The sequence below is a fragment of the Lissotriton helveticus genome, chromosome 4_1 (assembly GCF_964261635.1).
Source record: "Lissotriton helveticus chromosome 4_1, aLisHel1.1, whole genome shotgun sequence".
NCBI classification, from domain to species: Eukaryota; Metazoa; Chordata; class Amphibia; order Caudata; family Salamandridae; genus Lissotriton; species Lissotriton helveticus.
This window is the reverse complement of record NC_136063.1, coordinates 1,569,422,780-1,569,447,803: the sequence shown is the minus strand read 5'-3', so window position 1 is coordinate 1,569,447,803 and position 25,024 is coordinate 1,569,422,780. Positions and strand designations below refer to the sequence as shown.

Here is a 25,024-nt window from a genome sequence, read left to right as displayed (position 1 = left end):
TCTTCTGGTTTCCAAAGCCTTTTCTAGAAAGAGAAATACCACTTCCATGTAGGCAAGGAGAAAATAGCAATAAGGAAATCTAAAGTTTATTGGATGGAAACGGTAGTCTTGCATGATTCTGCACTGAGTCTGGGAAAGCTCGGTGGTGTGATAAAATGGCTGCCTCACAGTTTTGATGGTCAGGTCTTACAAACACATGCAATAAAAATATGAGATGTGTTTTACTTAGTGAAAAGAAAAACAGAGACAACATGACATCTAATTGAATGAAAGAAAGAGTGGAAGTTAACAGTAAGAAACAAAATTAAAAAAACAGTCAGGATAGACACATATGTGTTGCGTTTTACATATACTTAGTGTTCTTTCTCATGTTTCCCACAGATGATGAAGATATCTCCATTGGTGCTGATCCTCTCACGACAGTAGAAACGTGCGAGATCCTGGTTGGCAATGGGACAGAGGAAATCTCCAGCGAGCCTCCGTGCCATGTCATGGTGATCTCTGAAAGCATAGATGCAGATCGGATGAATGGATGTAGTGTGACTGGTACTGATTCCACCAGCACGGGAGCATCGGTCAGCTCAACGGAGGAAGTAAACCGGAACTTCTTAAATGAAATCATTGCCGGGAACGAAGATATTCATTCTGTGACATCAGATGCATCTGAACTTTTCATTCCAGATGAAGTAAAACTGTCCCTGAGCAGTATGGAACTTGCTGAGCAAGAAGTTCCTACTTCTGATGGTGGACCTGAGTTGGAGGCAGAAATGGATCTAGGTGATGAGGTTAATGGTATTGCCCAGGAAGCAGAAGATGGCCTTGCCAGTACTGTGACCCCGAACACTGTTGAGTCCGTTGCAGATGGTGAATCCAATATTGATAAAGACAATGACGAGTCGGGGGCTTCAAGTCAACAGGAAGACAATGACTTGAAACTAAGAATCTCCGTCAAGAGGAAAACCAGGCCATGCTCCCTGCCTGTATCTGAACTGGAAACCGTAATTGCCTCTGCATGTGGGGAGCCGGAGACGCCTCGCACGCATTACATCCGGATCCACAACCTGCTGCACAGCTTGCCTTCAGCTCAGATGAGCAATGACAGAGAGGAGGAGGAGGAGGAGGAGCAGGTCAGCATAGATATTGATGAAGAATCAACAGCTAAGGAAGCCTCTGAGAAGGATATCATTAGTGAGACAGAAACAGTGGTGCAGGAGCCTTCAATGGAGTGTGCAGCCAATGACAATGATAGCAATGTAGATAACGGAAGAACTTTTCCTGGCGATGATTCAACTGAGCATATTCCCGATTTAGTTCACCAACTTTTGAATGGTGACCTTGCTAGGACAGAAAGCGAGAGTGAATCAAGCCCAAGGGGACTTGGTGATCATGACTGTGATGTTTGTGACAACTCTTGCTACAGCACTTCCTGTTACAGCACCTCATGTTACAGCACTTCCTGTTATAGCACCTCCTGTTATGACAGCCACAACCGCTTCTCGAGCCACACTCGCTTTTCTTCAGTGGACAGTGCAAGAATTTCAGAAAGTACGGTATTTTCTTCCCAAGACGATGAAGAAGAGGAGAATAGTGCTTTTGAATCAGTACCAGATTCAGTGCAAAGCCCAGAGCTGGATAGAGAGCCAGCGGATAGCCCAGTCCCCTGGCCAGAGGATCTCCTTGCTCAAGGTGGGAGCCGGAGCCTGGAATCTCCTGTGGCAGGTCCAAGCACCCGACGAGAAGGTTAGATTCTAACTACAGAAAGTACCATAACTACAAGTAATGAGTTTAACACTCCTTGTTCCAAATCGAGCACTTGCCACTATGTGCGTGTAATATTTTGTGCAAGCAAAAAATTTAGTGCTTAAAAAGCACATATCAAGGTAAGAAAACTGAGTTACAATATGTGGCTTCCTTTAAGCACTTTACAAATGAAGTGTGCATGGATTGTGCAATAACAACACTTTGCATAAAAAGTAGCAGGGAAAGAATTGTGCTAGAACACAGGAAGCACAACAAAAACATGACAGTGCCCTTTTCCACTCTCATTACAATAAGTTTTAAGTTCCAAACAGCAGCTATAAGCAGTATAAGTATTGTTCCACCCTGATCCATATTTTCCCATGATTTCATTTATGGTGTTACAGTTTTCTGTATTCATAAGATCAATATATGTTTCAAAATGTTTTTGAGAAGAAAGCAACAACAATATGGATCTTGTACTAAGATTGGAAGCTGAGCAGAATCTCCAGTGTTCACTTGGGCAGGGGAATGTCCATCGGGTGGACTTGTTGGTGCAGATCTGATGCACATTCTGGGTTTTCTTTTTTGTTTTGTGCATGCTGTATTGCCCCTCACTCATCAGTTATACAACACATTACACAACAGGACTATAATATTACTCATTGGCAAGCTTCTGAATTATAAATTGTAAAGATAAAAATATGAAAAGGGTTACCCTATTTCAAGCATGGATTTTGATAATATGTGTGTCTCCGTTAGAACAGGCAGTGCATTTCCTAAGGTGGTGGCTAGAATATTTTCAAATACTGTTCTTTTTCCAGATTAATGGTATAAGGGTGCAGTCACTGGCAGGGGACATCCACCAGGAGCCTGACTTGACCCAGCTTTGGAGCTCTCAGTATTAGTTGACCAGTGTGCATATATAATTTGTGAAAACTACATAGATATTCACCAATCAGCTCACTTAATATGTTTCGATTGAGGAATTATGCTGGATGGGGAGTATAGCATGTAAATAAACGAAACGTGCCAGCTACAGAAGACACATATGATTGAAATTGCATTTATGTAGCAATTACTATCCCTGACAAGGCCTTGAAGCGTTTTATGACGAGTACCCAGGAGCCCAAAGTTAGTAGTCAGTCCATTCGTTACATGGGTTAGTCTTGCATGCAAAGGACACCATTCTCATGCATTACAGTTTCTGTGTGGTGCATTAGTGTCTTCGGTGTGATCATTAGAGGTGGCCATGTGATAAGCAAATGATTTCAAATAACGCTTGAAGACAGACAGGCATGAGCTTTATAGCAGTTTACATACAGAAGAAGCATGTAGAAAGTAGAGGGGAGCAGAGGTGCAGTCAAAATAAAAAAAGTGGAATAAGGTAATTCAAAAGTCATATTTTCATGCAGGATTTTAAGGGGTATAGCAAGTGAAGAGTTTTTGTGACAGCATGTAAGCTGTCACAAACCATTGAGAAACAGTATTAAATTCTGCTCTAAGAGAATATGGCTTTTTAAAGATGTGACAGATACTTACCTCTTTGCAAAATGAATGCCCAATGCTTCCTGGAAGCCTTATACCAGCAGACATGAAGCGGTACAACATGTAAGCACATCCCAGTAGCCATAATTACAATCTGACAACACCACCATCACCCCACTGTATGCATTGCAAGCAATACTTTCAAACCTAGAAAGACCCCTATGTGTACCTAGTACAGCTGTATGTTCAATACCGTAAAGTATTGTTACCGTTAATGAAAATCATTTTAGACTATAGATAAACTACACATATATAAATGTTATGTGTAACCACCACCCTAAAATATTTCAAGACAGTTGATAAACACATTGCAGCAATCAATCAAAATTCAGTGCATGTTTATGAGACCTATTCACTATTTGGTTAGAAGGTGCTGTTCCCTCCGCCCACCTGAAAAGCACCAGCCCCACAGAACACTTTGGGGCAGATTTACAAGCCCCTTGCGCCTCATTTACGCCGCCGTTGCATCACTTTTGCGACGCAGCAGCGGCGCAAATCCTGCTCCATGGTGCGGGGTACTTACAACGTGACGCATCTGGGAAATGCGTCACGTTGTAATGCCCTGCGCCACATGTAGGCGTCCCTGTGTAGGACGGGGCGTTCCGGTGCAGGAACGCCTCCTAAAAGTGGCTGAGTGAAATCTACAAGATTTCACTCAGTCACTTTTAGGTCCATGCTGCGTCAAAACCCTGCGCCTGCCTGAAGCAGTCGTAAGGATTGACGCAGCATTAACTAGATAGGGCCCCCAGAGCATTGCTGGAGCTGCATCGCGCTTGCGACGCAACTCCAGCAATGCGTCACTTTTACGGCACAGATGCGTCACGCATCTGTGTCGTTTTTGCACCATGGTGCGCCGCATTGTAAATACGGCGCATCCATGATGGCGGAGCTGTGGCGCAGAATAACTGGCGCATTCCTGCTGATTTGCAGGGATGCGCCAGTTATTGTAAATATGCCCAATAGACTTTGCTTTATCGACAATTCCTCGATTGTTTACCCAGGTCTTAAGTAGATCCTACGGGTTGGATCTAATCAAGAATGAAGAAGGAAAGCCATGCCAAATGTAAATTCAGCAGTCAACCCAGCAGTCAAAATCTCCAGGCACCTCAGGGAAACTTGCTGCATGAATTGTGTAGCTGAGGGCCTGATATTTCTGAACAGTGTTTTTCTCTATCCACACCATAAAGATAAAGGAATACAAATCAACATTAGAGAAGCATAAGGTGTAACGATTCAACCTGTCATATGTGGTTTATGCTAATATCAAGCATGATGCCAAAAGCCGAACCTTGAGAGGGCATGATTGGACCATTATGCACAATACCAATATCACACTGTCATATTTCATGCAAATGCATGATAAGGCTTTCCTTTGGTTAAAAATCCAGAATGTATTGGAATGGCATCACCCCCCCCCATCTTCAATTTGTAATCCATTGGTCTGATGTATTTACCGTAAATCAAAGGTTTTAGAAACACTATTGTGTGCTAAATATCATGTGCCAAACATGTAATAAAAAATGTGCTTTAGTTCAATAAATGTAGATGTAGAGTTTTTCTAATATATGTAAGGATTTGAGTTGTATAGTGTACTATAGATATTCCAGATATCAAAGTGTTCCTTTGATCCACAGGGTGATACTGTGCCCTATTATTTGAATACTATAGCTGAAATTGTTTAATATCTCAGTCACTACACTAATGTCTTGCGGTGACTCAAGGCTTAAGCAACAGGGAGGTTCTTGCACCTAGTATACCCTATAGCTTGATGTAGGTTATTGGACTCATATTTGGGTGGAAACGTGGACTGGAAAAAGGCTAAAAATACTGCTTTCTACATAATGAGTCTGTGTAATTCCTGGACTAGTACAGTGTGGGTCAAACAGGCATCTATGCATCAAAAGACCCATCTATGGTGTGGCTCCCTTTTGCTATCTTTTCTTGCACCAATTTATCAGGTTACTTCAACATTTGGGTGAAGATTTGAAAAACAGTCCTGGTGCGAAATTCCATCAGCTACAATGCAGGCGAATCCGTTTTACCACATCTGTCAACTCTCAACACTGCATTCAAGCTGGTTGCTGATATTTAATTTTTCAGGAAAAACTTGAAGAATCATCTCTTCAGATTACACCTTCCAGATGTCCTGACTCATTTTGTATTTGCTCCATTTCTGATAATGTATCTTTTGTTACTGCGGGTTTAGTTTCTTGTAAAGCACTGCTCTACCCAGGTGGCTAAGTCTGTGATTTAAAAAATGAATAAATACATTTTCGAGATAGTATTTTCCTCAAGAACAAAGAGTAGCACATGTTGCAATCAAATCCCAAAAAGACTGACCATGACATGAGAAAGATGAACATTTGGGACTCCTTTGCCTCCTCGTCAATGGTGTGGAGCATCCAACAAAAAAACGCTTCTGTCAAAGACGCTAACTCATAAATGCACTTTCAAGGAGCCTTGGGGTCAATATAATAAAATGCACTGCCTGCGACACATTAAATAACAAGGTGGAAATGTAATATTAACATGATGAATTAGGATGAGTTCGTTCATTTTATCTCTACCCATCATGCTACCTTGAACAATTACCGTAGCGCTAAAAACAGGAGCTTATTCATGAGAAATGACCAACATTGGTGAAATGTCATTTTATGAACATGGATGTGTTTGGCATGTGGGATTAAATGTCATATTTCATCAAATGGCTGACGAAGCAAAGACCTGGACTGAGGCAATCTGTAGGGCAGTTAATTTTTTTAGTCCATCCTAGTGCTTAATTTGTTGAAAAAACTAGCGCAGGCGCCCACATATCCCTTAAGGGCCCTCTGCCTGTGGAATGTCTGCATTTTCCGAATACCAAGTTATAGAAACTGTGTAACCACCAATTCAGCCTTCGGAGGAATGATCAGGTTTTTCCACAGGACATAATCTCTTGATGAATGTGTGACTACAGAGGAAATTATCTTCTGCCGAAACCAGGAGGTCTTTTCAACCCCAAGTTAGGGTGTTAGTAAATATTTTTTATCCCTAAGGTAAGTCACTATCTTGACTCTGTATGAGTGAATATCGTGTTGCTATATTAGGGTTTCCCACCCCCCTGGTGAAAGCCTTTGAACCTTTTTGTGCTCTTTTGTGGCAGGATGTTAAACTCATAACATGTACAGGAAGATATTAGAGAGACGGTAAAGATCCATTTTACCCAGAAAGTCTGGGACAAAATAAGGAAAAGTTCAATTCAACACAAATTCTATCCGATTTTTCTCGAGGTTTAAAACTAGCTATGCCTCATAAATCTGTACTGCAATTTAAAAAAGATTGGGAAATCCAATTGGTTGGCTTGCATTTTCATTTCTCACTAAAACATTAAAGTCTGTTTCTGTGAGAGAAAAAAGAAACAGAAACAATTGCTTTCAGCATATGCATATACCTATGAAAGAAATAATGTATTGTGTGATGTATTTTTGAGATATAAAATAGTCTAACTTGCATTAAATGGAGGTTCTCCATAGGAGGCAGAATGGTACACCTAACAGCTAACAGCAGGAGGTGGGAGAAAAATACTTCTCTGAGCCAAGCCAAAGCCCACTGTGTGAATATTTTGAATAATTGGTAACAACTGTCTTGCTGGCAGTTGTGCTGTAAAGCCAGACCTAAAAATGAAATTCATTGATATTAGCTTCCTGGCATGCCTACAGATCATGGTCAAATTATGGAAATACTCCCTGGCAAAGCACCTCTGTTTACTTCAGTTGAATTAATTGTATGTGCCCGGACAGTTTTTGTTAAACCCTGATTTTAAAAACAGCAGCCAGCAATCTCTAAAACAACCAACATTCTTCAGTACAAACCCCCCGTGTAAGCCCCATACCTCTCATTATTTTAAAGTATATGAAGTTATGATGTTTTCAAACGTGATTGCGAAATTGTTTTGGATTCAACTTTGGATAAACTGAGATTTTTTGGGGGGCAAATCAACATGTTTGAAACATTACCGAATATTTAGAAAACAAACATAACTTTTTGAAAATGTTTAAAAGTTATTTGCATGTTTGAATAAACAATCTCATCTCTCCTAAGGTGTAAAACGTTTTCAGAAATTAAAAAAAAAACAGCAATGTTTAATTAAATGTTCCAAAAAGGATTCAAGGTTCAGTGCTATGTTTAGTGAAAAAGACGTACCTTTCAGAAGGATTTGAATATTTGTATAGGTTCTGGCTATTGACCTTTTTATCAGATATTTGTGAGAGAATACCATTTGCACCTTCTTCAAAATTGTGAAGTTCTTTGCTCATTGTTCTCATTGTGCATGTCCCTGTAGCATACTCATTGCATGATTACCAGTGCCGGTAGGAGCTTGTAGGGTGCTAGGTCACCCCGTAAACAACAAAATCATTGTTCAAAAATGCAATAAAGTGGATCATTTTAGTCCTATGTGGCATATGCTCATAACTTCCGGTCTCAAACTGTAACAATAATGTGTTCCTGGCGCTCTGTTAGAACTTTAATGTTATATTAGCAGGGCTTTATATTTTAGGGTTTTTTGTTGCATGTTCCCTACCTTTTCCTGTGTACAAAAGCAAAAATATAGTCCTTTGCCATTGCATAACTTTCTCTGTTCTTGCACGCAGGTGATTGCCCGTTGCCACATAGCCCTCAGACGGTCAGCCAGTTGCCCTCTATGAGGTCTGACCACCATCATTATCCGGCCATCGATGAAGCCCTCCCACCAAGTAAGCTGCTGCCTTTGCACATTTATTGCACTTTCATGACCATCCATCTTGTGTCAAACTTCTTTGTCTGGGTTCCAGATCTGCACACATTGGGCCTGATTCACAAAGGTAAAACTGCACTTTTGTGTAAGTTTGCTGTTCTTTTTGCTATTCACAAACTAGGAGTTATTAGTAAGTTTACGACTGTGGAGATTCCGCAGTTGGTGTGGAGAAGTTTCCTCCTAAAAAGATAAGTTTGTGAATCAGGTCCCTTGTGTTTCCCATATTTTTGTATTCTGTATTTAGATTGCAGTGGATGCCATTGAGTGATTGAACAGGAGATGCCCATTATAGAAGCACTAGAAGAGGTTATTCACAGGTCCTGTGGTGCCTACATTGGAAAGGGATTCGCTGAATTATTGTTAGTAGTAGATTAGTTTAGAATCATGTTTAAATGCATCTTTTTTTCAGGCTTCAGGCCCAAAAATATCTAAAAAAACAGTATACCATACTGTTTAACCCGCATCTAAGATTACACTGGAAACCATTCATAAAATTGTAGATTTTTTAGATGCCTGATAATAAATCTTAAATTAGTAATATATTTTAATTATCAAGGTGTTCCAAGTACACCCCTTAAGAATGATGGGGAAATATTTTTTAGTCTGATCTTCATTCCCAAATTACACAGTGCAGGACTGCAATTTGGGTGTAAAAAACAATTAAGGTTTGTCAATACCCACAATTACACAACTATGTGGGTGTTCCGCATATTTTTGATGGACGCACGAGGACCCTGGAAACACCTAAGTATGGTTTGGACTTTATTTTGAGCAGGTATGCCTTGAGGCTCCTTTTAGCAAATCGGGACTCAAATGAATTATTTGCATTCAATAAGGGACTGACCCTGAAGAGGTAAACTGTTCAACATATAACATGAAACAAATATGCAGCACTATTGGTAAATGTAAAAATATCCCTGCAGTCCGCCGCAGCTTGTGCTGTTTGCACGGAGAGGGGCTGCTCAATACTTTTAATTAGTGCTGCCAAACTTCCTGGTTGTTTTGCCTCTCATTGCCTTTGTATGTTAGCGGTCTAGGCATTCTTCCTGGCTCACCTATATCAGCAAACACAATGAGATGATAGACGGAGCACTGAAACTTTTCAGACACTCGCCACTAGTCACAGATCTGGGTTGAATCCATCATCATTCTTTAGCCCACTTCGCCACCTCAGTTAGATGCGAATCAGTCTTGACCCTGTGCCTCATGGGAACAGTCCAGCCCGAACTTCCAAGCCTAGCCTTCCCTGAACCGGAAACAAGCATACTGGGACTGGTTTCTGGGTAACACCCTTCATCAGCCAGGCTAGCTTGAATCCAGTGTCAAAGTGAGCAAGAGACCCACGTCTGGCAATACCCTGACAACTTAGGGCAAACAAAGCAAACACAATGAGATGATGGATGGAGCGCTGAAACTTTTCAGACACTCACCCCCAGTCACAGATCTGGATTGAATCCATCATCATTCTTTAGCTCACTTCGCCACCTCAGTTCAGACCCAACTATATGCAAATCAGTCTTGACCCTGTGCCTCATGGCAACAGTCCAGCCCGAACTGCCAAGCCAGGTCTTCTCTGAACCGGAAACAAGCATCCTCGGACGGGTTTCTGGGTAACACCCTTCATCAGCCAGGCTAGCTTGAATCCAGTGCCAAAGTGAGCATGGGAACAACGTCTGGGCATACCCTGTCAACTTAGGGTGAACAAAGCAAACACAAGGAGATGATGATGGAGCGCTGAAACTTTTCAGACACTAACCGAGTCTGAAATGTTTCAGCACTCTGTCCATCATCTCCTTCTGTTCACCTATATCAGCAGCATGACAGCTTGGAAGTGCCGCTATACACAAGCTTCCCGCATTCAGTATTTTAAAAATGCAGCATTTTAAATTTTAGTGGGTTTGTGTTGGTGGGTGGGTACTTAATTTATTTTTGCTCCTCATATTGGTTTATGGCCTCATAGACCTTCTGTCCACCACAGCTTGTGCTGTTTGCACGGAGAGGGCCTGCTCAATACTTTTAATTAGTGCTGCCACAATTCCTGGTTGTTTTGCCTTGCACTGGCATTGTAGGATAGCGGTCTAAGCATTATTTCTGACTCACCTATATCAGCTGCATGACAGCGTGGACACATGCCACTGGCATCGCAAAGGCAAGCCCGTCTGTCCCATCCCTATCCAAACGTCACCAAGAGCCTGGTTCCTGCCCCTCCAGTAAATTATTTCATATCAGAGAACAGGCTTAGTTACTCTGCTGCATTCCTTCTCAATATTGCCAACAACGTTGCTTATTTAGGCACGTCTGAGCCACCCCTTTGGCTCTCTCTCCTTTTGGTGTTTGGAAGGTCCATTTGCCTGTAGGGCGTGCGGACTTTCCTGTTGTTCCCCCTACTTTATAGCTAAGGCTTTGAGGGATTCTACCTTCCAACCTCCAGCAAAGAGTTGAGATGGTTCTGGTTCTCTGTCAGAGTCCTCCCCAGCAGTCTGTCTACTGCCTTTTACCGAAAACAATAGAAGAACTTTTCCCAGCCTCACTGTGCCTCTTCGTGGCATTTATTGTAATATTAGATCGTTACCGAAACATGCAATTGAAATTTGAAATCTTCTGTCCTCTATTGTCCCAGATTTTAGTTTTTTTTCACAGAAACCAGGTTAAATGTCTCCTCCTTTCCCTCTATCCCTCTTGCACTGCCTGACAATTATGAGTTAAGACCGAATAGAGAAGCTAGACCCGGCGGGAGAGTTGCCATCTCATTTCGGAACTCCGTTAAGTTCCAAATAGTTGATTCCTTCCAAGAGGATTGGACTGAAATCTGTATTTTCAAACTAGAGTTTTTGCCCGGTCTCCATTGAAAGGGTGCACTTATTTACCGGCCACCAGGTGCGTAGAAAGATTTCAGATTTTAATTTTCATGGGGAACACGTCACTAAGTCAGAGGTTGTTTATCATTTTGAGGACTTTGAGATAATGTGCCTTTGCTATACTGTCATGTGTACTCCACATGTGACTGGGCACACAGATATGAGTTTTACCAATTCTTCACTTTTAAAAAGTGAAGATTCTCTCCCTCTCAAAAGGATGGACTTTCATCTGCAAATCTTGAAACTTTGATCACTCCTTCTATTCTTTCGTAACTCAACCTTTCTCTAGACTCAGCCAAAATACCACTAGCTTGTATGGCCGCTCTAGCCTCCACTATACTTAAAAAATAAAATGTAGATCCAAACAGATTGTCCAACTATCGCTCCTTATCACTTCTACCTTTACTGGGGAAATTGTTGGAAAGATGTGTCAACAAACAGCTTATAAACAACAGTGGTCCCCGGAGAAGGGAAATATGCAAACAATGAATATAGACTCAGTCGTTTGAAACACCTTATACACCAAAAACATTTGTTTACTAAACTGTAAAGGTGTATTATGCAATTTGTTCTTTATTGTCACTGTTTATTCCCTATGTGCAACAAACCTAAAAGCTTTGCCTGAGCCCCCTGTATGTCCCCCCTCCCTTCTGTATGCTATTGGTTAAGTAGGGCACAGGCCTGTGCCCCACTTAATGTATTGTTACGTGAAGTTATCTTCATTGCCTAACAAGTAAATATCAGACCTCTGTCCAGCTGGCATGTCTACTTAATATAGTAACGACTGAGTCTATATTCATTGTTTGCATATTTCCCTTCTCCGGGGATCACTGTTGTTTAAAAGAATTAACTCCCAAGGTCGCAGGTCGACTTTTTTGGGTTCCCATGTTGCTTTAAAATAACAAACAGCTTATAGCATACTTGGAGGACCATAACATTCTGGATATCCCCAGCCCCAATCGAGATTCAAAGCTGTACAGAAGGCAGAGACCACGCTGGTGACAGCGACCAACAGCATCTGCTGTACTTTGGATGCTGGCTCTCCTGCCGTGCTCTTGTTGTTAGATCTTTCAGCAGCTTTCAACACAGTTTCTCAGGCAGTACTGATTAGCAGACTGCATGCGATCATTGTCAGGGGCAAGGCTCTTCAGTGGCTTGCTGACTTATTAGAGAGCCACATCAAAACAATCTTGCTGGGTTCATTTAAATCTGCTATGATTTCCATCAATAAGGGGGTGCCTCAGAGCTCCTCTCTGAGCCCCACGTTATTCAACATCTGAATCCGGTGGCTTTGATCTAATCCCATATGCTGATGATATCCAGCTGATCATTTCACTGGGACAGGACATTGATGATGCAAAACATCATGTTCTAGTCTGTCTGAGGAGAATTGCGGCCTAGATGACAACTGTCTCCAGCTGAACGGAAAAAAACCTGAAATGTTGCTGTTTGGAAAAGCTCAGCTCCTCTGGTGGCCCTCAGAATTGGAGGCTGCTCCCTCTTCAAGTTACGCCATTAAAAAACTGGGGGATAAACTAGACCAGGAACTATCCATGAAGAATCACAGAGATGCAAACTGTGGTTACTGTTTTGGGACTACAAGGCGTCGAAGGAGGGGTATTCCTTGGCTACCATCTTCTGCCAGGAAAATGTTGGTCCAAGCCTTGTTCTTAAGGCACCTTGATTACAGTAATGTGTGGTTAATAGCAGTTAATAACACCGTACTGTCTTAATCCCTGGTGGTGCAAATTACACCAGCCCACATGGTCTGTAATCTCAAGGCAGGCTCTCTAATGACCAGACCGGCTCCCCCTCCCTGCCTATTATCAGAGATCTTCATTGGCTTCCTATCAGAAAGTGCATCTTTTTTAAGACATGTTGTCTTACCCACAAGTCCTTGATTGGTTGAGCCCTTTCATACCAAAGGGACAAATTGCATTGCTTTCGGTCTTCCTGTACTTTAAGCTCTAGTGATAAGGAGCTACTGACTGTCCCCCAAGTTCGCACCTCTATTACGGTGACCCTTTTGCTTGGATCCAATCCCTCTCCATCTTCACTGCTACTTGGATTTCACTACGTTTAAGAAAATGTTGAAAACCTGGCTGTTTTAGGGCTCTGGATGTCTGTCATGTGCTGGCCGAGTGCCGAGATATACATTCAGGTAGGATTTGTTGCCCTTTATCGCGTGATGTCAGTGGCGCCAAGCCCCACAAAACCTCTGCCAGCCACTGAAGCACCGCCAAGGAGAGAGGTACCGTCCACATCACACTGAAATTGGAAGGCACACCATTACCTGCATGTATCCCGCCTGATCACACTATGGTGTGTCCGGATTTAGATTTAGAAAACCAATCAAAATAAATATGAGGTCTTGAATTGCCACTTGTCAGGTATGTAACCTATCATGACATACTATAACGCCAGAATATCAATTAATTAAATCGTGCTGCAATAATATTGTAGCAAAAATATCAATGAGTAAATTATCGACAAGTTAAATAAATATACACAGGTGTTTTACACACTTGCCACATAATCACATGCCACATAAAGTATAGGTTTATTATACTCATGGCCCTTGGAATTATGCCGCAAGAAAGAGCCAAATTATGAGGCAGGAATGAATAAATGATGCACCAGGAAAAGGGGAGTAAAGCAGCATAACGTCTCACGTTCTGTAGCTGGAATACTCCATTAGTTTGTAATTGTATGCCTCTGCACACTGTCTCATCAAAGTTTTCATCTTATTAGTATAAACTTAGCACCTAAATACACCAATCAGCAACTGAAAAGTGACCATTTAACATTTGCAAAGGATTTCTCACTGTGCAGCAACATTTGTGGCAACGTTTTCTGTAACTTTTGCTCTGATTGAGCTAGAAACATTGTTTTGTTAAACATGTGCAAATTATGCAGCCGATGATGGATTATGTGGCAAGTGCGTTAAATCCATAATTATGCAGAAAACACGGTGGCCACATAATCATATAATTTAAGTGGTCCTGGTTATACTTAGCTCCACATGAATGTACTGTGCTGATGTATTTATCTTTGGGGTACAAAGATGTGGAGTTAATAAGAGTTGATCTATATGTACCTATACATACTTACCTTGTTAATACTTTGGTCATCGATATTGTTCTACTATATTTGTATAGCACAACATTATTGTAGTCAGTTTCCTGACATATAACCCTTGGTTGTTTATCGTCATTGAATTCTGGCACTTGTAGTTTGTTGTTCATTCTAAAAGAAGGGATACAAACACAATAATGCATTGGTTTTTTTTACAAATTAAGCTCTGCCTGAAAGTCCTAAATTTGCAACTGTGGACAATCAGATATACTAATAGATTTGCCACAGTCAGAATTAGAATTTGCAGACACAAAAATCAACAAATCCTATTTGTGGGGATCGGGGTTTGTGATTTGTGCCTTTAAATTCAACTTTGTGTGCACCACATACTAAGTCGTTATTTGCGAAAGTCAAGATTTGAATACAGATGCCAAACAAAAGGGACAGGCCATCAGTGCATGGAGCTTGGACATACTTTAGCGAGGTGGTCTGTGCTGTGTAGGGTGTGTGTCCTTGTGTAAAACTCCTTTGGCAAGCTTTGTGAAGTTAAAAAAAAACATACAATCTTGAGTTCCATTAGAGTACTTTTTGCACTAGAAATGACTGCAATTAATCACTTTTAGGAAAAGACACCACATGCAAAACATTGTTTGTGGGTAATTTTATCCACAAAAACTTTTATGTCAGAAACGTAATCCTCAGTCAGACTATTGCAAAGTTTCCTTTGATCCTGCTGTCTTCAAAAAATAAGAAATATGTCAAATTCAGAAAATTTGCAGGTGGAAGTTTAAATTTGGACAGTGTTAATGCTGGGTTTTGCATTTGAATCTATTTTGAGATTCAATGGAGATATGAAGTGAAATTCCAGTGTATAGACGTCGCATTACCTGGAGGTACTTGATAATCTGTTTATATTTCATTCGATGTACACTTAATAGAGTTTTGTAACTGCGCGTGCCAATGTACAAACCTTTTGTTGTGATTTATACATAGATTTCAACAAAAAGAATTTAAAACGAAGCGGCAACAGCACAGAGGAAGATTCTGCTTTTTGGGGAGGTTTTTCCCTATGGCAATGAATCATTGAATCATGGAGAATGTTTGCAGATTATATACACTACCACAGGTTCATCATCTTGGGCCTTGAACAGGGGTGTCAGTGTTCAGGGTGCTGCATGTACGGTGGCACCTGGGACCGGAGGAGGGTGAGGCCCACATTATCCAAATTCCGGCTGTTTTTTAACTCCCACACAGGGGTCGAGGTCCCATTTGCCATGCTGGCATTACGGCTCATAGCATCATTTCAATTCCACTGGCACTGTGTGACAGAAAGTCCACGTTTTGTAGCTGCCCTCATCTCAAACATGATTGCACCAACAAGTATTTCTTTGAGCCCTCTGAGAGTAAATTGGACTGTAGTGGGGTGTGTAAAGAACAATCAACCATCGGCGAGAATTCAGTCTTTGCCATTCAGAAGCCGAGGTCTGTTGTCAACGGATGTATGACGTTACAACGCAGGCTATTACAACGCCTGCCTTGACAACGAGGTTTTTACATCGCATACCATTACAACGCATAGTGCTTTTAGGTGCTGGAAAGTGAATAGTTTAATTTACTATTCCAACTCTAGTCCCCGTGGACACTAGGGAAGGTTATTGGATAGTAAATTAACCTATTCCCTATCCAATAGCGCCCCCCAGAGCAATGCGATGTAATAGTTTGCATTGTAATGGTTGCGTTGTAATGGTAGTGCGTTGGAAAGTTTCGTTGTAAGTGATGTTTACCGTTGTCAACACTAGGCTTCGTCTTTTATAGCTCACGGTGTCTTAGACCTGCACTGTTCGTCCAACCAACTCTCCAAGCCATGTGCGGCCTCCGGCCAGTCCAGGGTCTTGAACCAGCAGCACTTTGCACCCTGGGGATTTTGAGTGAAAGCTTTTTATTATAAAAGTACAACTGCGCTGTGGGCAAACAAAGTGCCCACTGGCAGAAATGATAACTTATGACGTGGATCCATGTTGCAGTAAAGAGCTTCAGTCTTCTATATGGTCCCAGAACTCCCGGTGACTTGCAGAATCGTTATAATATATAACGGTAGTTAGTTTGCCCCATATACATTCCAAATGTTCGCTGTTGTAAGAGAACCTGATTGCTTTGTCTGACATCATCAGCATACATCATACTGTATAGGAACGGTTATGGGGCAGCATGACGTTTAGGGTGCACCAATCGTTTTCTAAAGAGATGACAAACAACTACGCTTGTCCCTAGCCCTAGAACGCACATCCACAGACTACATTAATGTGGATGATCGTGATATCCTAATATTACCAGTAGAGGGCAGTGTGTCCCCGTCATTCAAATAGCGTTAACAATTGTAAACATATGGCCTACTTTGAAAAAAAGAGATGCATTGTACACATAGCAAATTAAAATATATAAACGGAATCCTTCATAAAAACATTAGCTGGCTGTAAACCAAGTATTGCAACACAAAAAAGAATTTAAAAAAAGATGTACAGTGAAGGCAGTAATCGTGATGTGACCTAGAAGCAAGTTCATTGTGCAGAATTAGTTCATGTCGCATTAGTACATTATTACTGAACAAGCCGCACCTGTTTATTACTCTCTGAGTGCCAGTGTGTAAATAATACATTCACGAACACTTTAAACAAGGCGAAGACAAAGGGTCGCTCGTAATTCGCACACCGGTGGTTTTGTAGGGTCTGCACAGGTACAGGTGACGTGACCCCTGTTTTTGGGAGGCAGTACACTAAAACATCTTAAGCAAACAATCCTTCATTTGAATCGCGGAGCGCCCATGAACATTATGGAACTCTATTCATTTCCCGCTCCAAACATAAAAAAGTAATGAATTATTTAATATGACAGGTCTGCACTTGAAATATTGGCTGCACCGCGATACATTGCCTTACAAGGTAACGTAAATATTTCCAAACCTAGTCACTTCCGTTAACAGCCAACTTTACATCCCATAATAACCTCCTCTCTCTTAAGATCCATGCTCATCTCACCTTGCTGCACCTCCCTGTATTACCAGTCCCCTTCGGTCTATAAGAAGGTATTGGCTTAACTTTCCCACCACTGGACCTGGCTGTCCTGCTTTCTCGTCGGGACCCACCTCTCTCCATCTCTCCCCCAAAGCCCGCCAGTCCGCCTTCTGCCCTCCTAACCCTTCGACTTCACACCATCTCTCCACACCACTTTTAAAATGGCAGAATTAGGTGCACTTTCTGACTTTTACTGCACTATTTACAACTACCCTACCTTGAAGTGAAGTATGTATGGGAAGGTTGTGCAGATGTCTGTAAAAGCCATTGTAGTTATGGCCCAGTGGGTGCCCACCACGTTTACGTCACCACGTTCCTTGGTATTCCTAGTAGGACCCATTATCTTACCTCATGGTCTCCCTTGCTGCTGCGTATAACTCTGAACATAGTTAAGCTTTTTCATAGTCATAAGAGCAAATTCCACATGGAAATGCAGCAGGTAACCAACCATTATGAATTTCTAAATGAAGGTTCACATTTTTGCTCACATTTACGTGTTCACTTTTGTGAATGGATCCCCAGTTACATTTTGTTTAAATCAGATACGCTAAGGAAAAAATGTCATAGGTGCAGCAGGAAATAATAATACTGGTTTGCTGCTCATATAGACAAAATTGCAGATTCTCATAGACAGTGGTTGAAGGAGAGTTTTCATTTTTATTAAAGACAAAAGAGGTGTATATTATACAATATATTTTCCTGTATTGAATACCTGAGGATTCGGACACTACTCACTTCTTTCATACCCGATCCTCGAGTACCAGTTTGCAACCATATTGCATTGACCCTAAGATATTCTGCAACTAGACAAATCATATGTTCAAACCAAAACTGCCAGATGGATCTGGCCAATTCCAAAAGAACCTTGATCTCATTCGCCCGGTCTGTTTATGTACTTGATCTTTATGAGGTTGGCCATCCGAAGCAGTACCGAACATTCTACCCTGTTTTGAATTTTTTACGAAACTCTGTATTGCAAAGGAGCCTGTAAAAAGCTCTAAACAGAATTTATTGCATTGACAACTCCCTCCTGGACCAACCTCCTCCAGTGTATAACTGCCACATCTGGAGGCTCAGCCCCAAAGATTTGCATCTGAATCTAAGACGAGATCTGGGGACGTAGGGAATATAGCTCGACCACTCCAGGCTTCTGTGTGATTCAGCCCCCAACTTTCTTTATCCTTTGATTCCTGTAAAAACGAATCACCTGTGAGTATTCCAAATCCCTCTGCAGATGCCTTACCATAGACACTGAAGGGCGCCATAATAAAGGAGTCTTGGAAAAACTGCTTGAATTGGGAAATAAGGCAGACCCACTAGTTTGCTAAATGGTGAAGGGAAATCGTTTGCTGGGCCAATGTCAACCTCAATTCCCTAAGCTTTGATTATGGTAACAGTAGCTCTTTCTCTGAATTCACCAGAAAAATTCCATACCTCTTGAGGAAATCAATTCCGATTTCTCTATGTTGAAATTGAAAACCGGTGATATCAACTGTATGGCCATCTGAACCTGCATCACTAGCCTCTACTTATCCCATCCTATGAATAGCATCTTAACCACGTACACCACTGACTCTGCGTGTCATCGCCAGAGGTTTTAACAGCTTGGTGAAGCACCAAGGAGAGGAAGATAGCCCAAGTGGGAGGGACCTGAACATGAACACCTGCCCTTGCCAAAGGAATTACAGATATTTCCTGTCCTGCTGACATATTGGTACTCTGAAGTAAGCATCCTTTAGATCCAGTGGAATCATCCAATCTTTTGGCAGAATAATTTCCCTGAGATATATGATTGTCTCCAAATGACAGAATAGGACAAACTGGTCTATTTCTCTCAAGTTTATCACTGACAATTATTTTGTTGTTTGTCCAAGCCAAAAATATGTTGCTGACTAAACTACTGGTGTGTAGGAGACACCGTTCTTTTGCTTCCATCAGCAACAATTCTTGTATCTGTATGGTGACTAGTTTCCATTCCTCTTGGGAAAACTGTATTGGTGTAGGTCGTCTGGTTTGAACTACAGCTGCATAAAAATCTGTATAAAAACCCCTCACTCTTTGCAATATCCAAGGGACACTTGATAAAGCACCCATTGAACAAAGAGAGCTAAACTATCCCCAACCTTCACCAGGGGCCAAAACACAAGGTGCTACTCTTGACCTCCACATCCTTTGATTGGCCTCGTCTGACAAAAAAGCATCCTCCACTTCTTCTCTGTGGGAAGAACATTGGTCCAGAATATCAATACTGCTGCAGTATTTGGGACTGCGTAAGTCTGCACGGCCTAGGTCAACCCCCATATCCACCGGCCCCAATGAAAGATGCATGCTTTGTTAAGGGAGGGACAAGCTTTAACAGATCATCCAACTTTCTTAATAAAATCATCCCCAAAAATTGATCTTGGGCTATTACCCCAACATCAGAACCTGCCAGTTCACCAAGCTTAGGATCAATGCACAACAGTGACCCTTTGCGCCTTTCAAAGCAAAGCCTTGCATTTACATTGCCAAGAAAGCATAGCACCCTATGGGCCCAGCTAGAAACTACATCTGGGCCCAAGTGATCCCCTGTGTTTTGCCCTCTTCAGTTGTGCAAAGGATGTGGGCAACAGAATCCAGAGTATCCAATCTTTTATTTTGACGTGAGGCCCATGCCCTGTCAACACCCCTTCTAGGGTCCTTTCCACCTCTACTGAAGAATGTCATATTCTTGCCATAAGAGACTGGTGTCATAGTCATTTTACCAGAAATAATTCATTTTGGGCATTCCACCCTCATTTTGGACCTAGTGCTCCTGTCCACCTGGGCCCTGATATTAGGTTTTATATATTCATCCTCAAAAGGTGGAGGCGCCCACTCAGCAGACTCTGGGCACTGTATCACGCCAGGCTCAAACTTAGGGTTGCGTCCTCATCCAAAATAACAGTTTGGGGTTTGTCCCCTCTTTTCATATTTTCTTACAACATTTATATCGTCATCACTGTAGAAAATATCATTGTTAACAACAATCATCAACATTTTGTGAAATCATGTCATCTTAAGGTCTCTCATCTGACCCTCCTATAGAATCCACTATCAGATCTTGCCACATTGACCATTGGTGATTATACATACACAGAAGTGAACCACCGATATAGTCATCTTATACCAGTGAGTGGAAATATGATTCTCTTTCATAATTCTCTTGCCGCCTTGGCTAAAGAATTGCCCTTGCTGGCAATGTGCTCCGCCACTAACAGTTACAGACAACTTATGTGATATTGCACTTGCCACTGAGTTACCTATCTCAAGGGTCTCATTTCTAAATGATGATGAGACCACTTTGTGTATTGAATTAGACACAGAAGTGTCTAACATTTGCAGAGGTTCTTTTTAGACACCTTATCTTTTTCCGATTCTTTAAGATTTTGACCGCAGTCTCCCAAAACAAAGAATTGTTCCAAAAGAGAATTATTGGGCCCTGACAACAGGTGAATAAATGCAAGTATATCACGGTTCTTTTATGAAATAAAAATCACACCGTATTACATGCAGCTTTTATATCTGAAAAGTTCAATGAACACCACTTGCAACTAAGTCAATAGCTCCTAAACAGGATAGCTAGCAGAATTAGAAGCAGATTGCCATAGGCGAAATACATACTGCTGAACATAACAAAACAGTAATCATAAAGAGAAACAATCACAAGAGTGGTTTGGCCTTCCAAGCCACTGCAAGATGACTCCCATTAATGTTATCAGTTTATCCAAAGTGCTTGCCCAGGCACTCACTGCCTGTAGCTGAATAAAGAAGCTTTAGCTCAGCACAGTCTTCAAGCAAACAACCAGAGTCAGTGTGTTAACTTAAGCATGTGCTGCACCAACGAACAAGAAATACACAAGGGCAAAGCTGAAAATAGGCTCAGTACCTAAAACACTGATGAATGATACAAACTAAATCATTTGAAATGGCAAAATGCACAGTTTCAACATGCACTTAGCACAGAAACTCCAAGAAAAGAGGAAGGTAAAGGCAGGCAGCTCTAAATATAAATGGATGGTGTCCTTCCCGTTTGTTACTTCCTGACTGAAAAGGCAATATTGTGGGAGTTGTAGTGTACTTTAAACGGGCTATGTAGATACAAGGCAAGAAGAGAGACTGCATAATAGAGCTTCCTGTCCTGTAATAAAATGTATGTATTACCTTGACCGATTGCATCAAATTCGAGGGATTAATTCGGAACATTATTCAAACTTATTCTGGAATCAGCCTAATTCTCACCCATGGGTCAGTGCCCAGGTAGGGACAATGGGGCAGATTTTCAAAGGTCGAATAGAAAATGCGCTGTACCAGAAAACCTTAGCGCAGCGCTGCATGCGTGAAAGTAAATAGCGCTGCATCATATTTACACAGCGATGCGTCGCAAACTGTCGCATGCGCAAAAATAGTCTTGTGTCGCAACGCAAAAAGCATGTGCATCATGCACGTCCTTAAAAAAAACTTGCAAAACACTGCAAAAGGATGCAACTTATTTTGGTGGAAGTCCAAACACAAGAACACAAGAAATGGCAGAGAACCTTGTCCCAAAACTTGCTATCAAAACCTACCTAATCCCTACGGTCTAGCCCTAGCTCTCTACTGACACTGCTGCAAGCGCCACAACTCCTCTTCGCTGAGGCAGCCGTGCGCTATTCAAAATGACCTAACATAACATAACAAAACCCATTCCCGTAAAGCAGCAGTCAAAAGAAGATCCAGCTACCAGTATCTCCATGTGGATGAGGGATGTATGACATTACAACGCATACTTTTACCACGCATGCCTTTACAACGCGGTCTTTACAACGCATAGCGCTTTGGGGTGCTGGATAGTGAATAGTTTAATTTACTATTCCAACTCCAGTCCCTGTGGATAGTAGGGAAGGTGTTGGATAGTAAATTAAATCTATTCCCTATCCTAGAGCGCCCCCCAGCGCAATGCGTTGTAATGGTTTGCGTTGTAAAAGTTGCGTCGTAAAGGCACTGCGTGGTAAAAGTTGCATTGTAAAGGATGTTTCCCGTGTATGAGTGATATTCTCTGCTTGTAGATTCTTTCCTTCCTCTGTGTTTTCTTTTTTGCCAAGGCAACTATCCGCTGATGGTGACGGACAATAATAATCTCCATGGTTGCCACAGCAAGTAGATAATTGTTGTGCTTCTGCTGGTAGATGTCCCAGTAAATGGCTCCAGCTCTTTTTGTGCCTGGTTTGTACCTGCGCAATTTTTTCTGCGCTAATCTTTTTTGCGCTGCTTTGTGTCACTTTGCTGACTCTTGTAAATACTTGTGCCTACAGATTTTTGGAGCTTTTTGCGTGGGTAACGCCCTGACACACCCACTCTGCATCCATTAAATCGACTTTGGCGCAGAGTGATGCAATCCCTAATATCAAGTCTGCGGGGGTGCTGCCTGAAGACGTTTTGTCTTTTTAGCTTCGTGCTTCCCACTTTCACGTTCCAGTGAAAATCAAACATTTTCAAATATTTGAATATATTTGACATCCTGTCATTTTTTTATGCCCCTCCCACATGTTCAAGGCAAACACTGCTTAATAATGGAGCCCCATTATCATGCATTCTGTTACTTGCACTATTAGGCCTTATCACCTTCAGTGCTCATGACGAGATCAGCTCGTCATGAGGCACAGTGGCGCTGTGCTCATGACGAGCTGAGCTCGTCATGACCGTCGCGGAACGCCCACACGGGGATAATTCCCCTGCTGTGCTGAGAGTTCCATGAAAACGGGCGTGGTCATGACGAGCTCAGCTCGTTATTAACACAGTGCCACCGTGCAGCGTGACGAGCTAAGCTCGCCACAAGCACTGCGGCGCCGTGCGCAGCCCCCTCCCCCGCGTCCTAGGGGGATTAGTCCCGCAGCAAAGGGGTTAAAAAATGTGCATACATGTCACAAACTTACCTATTCAAGTGTCAGTACCACACATTCTAGGTGTCCTATACCCATTTCTTCACCTCTCCAGAAAAATTAAAACCAGTAAATGTTAAACAAATGATAGTACCTAGGCACTGTGCAGGACGTCATAGAAGAATTAGTGTGGAAACACAAAGAAATATATGTTAGGAATCTTTGTAGAACTACTAGGGTGAGCAGTTTAACGATTTCATGCCAGGAACATAAATTTAAATTTAATTCCTCTGGCAAGAACTTCATATTTAGTTGACTGCCCAGTGTCTTACAATTATGAAGTTTGACCAAAATATGTGAACATTTGGAGAAAAAGGAAGAAGCATTGGCAGAACCAAATGGTCTGGTTTGTATTTTGAGCCCTGACTGACTAAAACAGTAAACAAATAAGCCTGCTGTAGTGAAAAATAACCTAATACTTTCTGTATACAACGCATCTGTGACTTAACAAATTTAACACCTTGAATGCTATGGGGATTTTTCCCCTGTGCTGGAATTTGACAGATACCACTTTACATGACGAGCTGGGCTCGTCATGAGCGTGCGAGGAGGCTACTGCATGACGAGCCCAGCTCGTCATGAGCGTCGAAGGGGTTAATGTGGGATGCTGCAGTATACTTTTGAGATGTAAATAGTCCCTGATGCATTACAAATGGCCAGTGGCATGACGTGAGGCCGCAATAATGGGTAGAGCCAAAGCCCACTCTATGTATTTTAATGTATTGGTAGCAATAGGTATAGCAGACAGCTGCGCTGCCAAGTGGGACCTAAAGATGTGTCTATTTTTCATTGCCCTGCAGTAGAGGTGGGTCAGCCACATGACAGGCCTTGGCTGAGCCCAAGGTTAACTGGGACTCATGAGCCAAAAACAAGCCTAACACTCCTCTAGCATTTGCCACTCCCTCCTTTGCTCTCATACCATAACTCTTTAAATGACTCTGAATTCATCAGGAGGAAAGGGTGGTCAGTGGGATGCTTTTCATATGAATTCCCTGACAAATTCATCAACAGTGGGGAGGATAAGTTGAAGGGGAGGGCTGGGATGCAGAGAAACCATCAACCTTTCCCGTTCATCTGTATTCAGAGACAGCCCTGTTGCAACACACTCCAGACAAGCAAGGAAAGTAATGAACAGAGTGCAGACGGAGTGCCCTCTAATAAAGGCGTCCCTCTTTTTTTCATTGCTGGTGTTCTGGTCTCACCAGCATAGGCATCTTTAATACAGAACAAGAGATGCAGGAGGAATGTGGTTATTGGAGATTGTCTCATCTTCTGATGGACTCTGGGATTTAGGAGCCAGGTGGTCCAGGCTCCACTTAGCAGCTACGACAGTGTTCAAACACTGGGCAGCAGGACTGTCCCTGGAGTTACACCACTCTTTTGCCCAAGATCACAAAGAGAGATAAAGGGGTCAGGTAGAGCATTGCTACACGTTGCCTAATTGATTCAAGTTTAATAAGAGAAGAGGTAGATCGGGGAGGGACGGTCCCACAAAAGCCAGAGACCTCGTTCGGAGAAGCGAGACGGGAGAAATTTGCTGAACCGCTGCTGCTGCGTAAACAGGGTCTTATCAGAGTACCCTGAATACTGCTAATTTTTCATCTCCAGAATAGGACGTCAACTCTATTCATTGAATGGTCTTGGCTAGGATACTACGATGTTTGGGACATCCAAACATTTGATGACCGATACAATGCAGACTCTTTGATTTCTTTCAGCATTAAATTCTGTCAAACGACTATATCTTGGAATCTTATCTACACCTACACTTGATTTAATAACAGTCAAATAGATTAAATTATGACTGGGGCATATGTATTTGCGGTGTTTGAAATAGATGAGAAATCGGTGCTCTGGTGCCCAGGACTTAATAGGAGAGGAGGGGACCAGAAGCAGATGTGACAATCTAACTTAATCAAGTTGCGAGCCAGGACTAGAAACCTCTTAAAAATTATTTTTCGGAGATATCAGAGCCACAGAGACACGTTATCAGGGCTCTGCGACCACATGATTTAAGCCAAA

At 42.0% G+C, this 25,024-nt stretch overlaps 1 protein-coding gene across 1 annotated transcript in view; it reads left to right on the top strand.

The window, feature by feature from the left end:
- The window catches only part of HECW1 (HECT, C2 and WW domain containing E3 ubiquitin protein ligase 1), a 624,284-nt gene that overhangs the window by 418,534 nt on the left and 180,726 nt on the right, over positions 1-25,024 (top strand). Inside the window, exons 8-9 of the mRNA XM_078688193.1 lie at positions 382-1,740; positions 7,917-8,018. Coding sequence (XP_078544319.1) covers positions 382-1,740; positions 7,917-8,018 — 1,461 coding nt within the window. The remainder of the gene's footprint in view (positions 1-381; positions 1,741-7,916; positions 8,019-25,024) is intronic.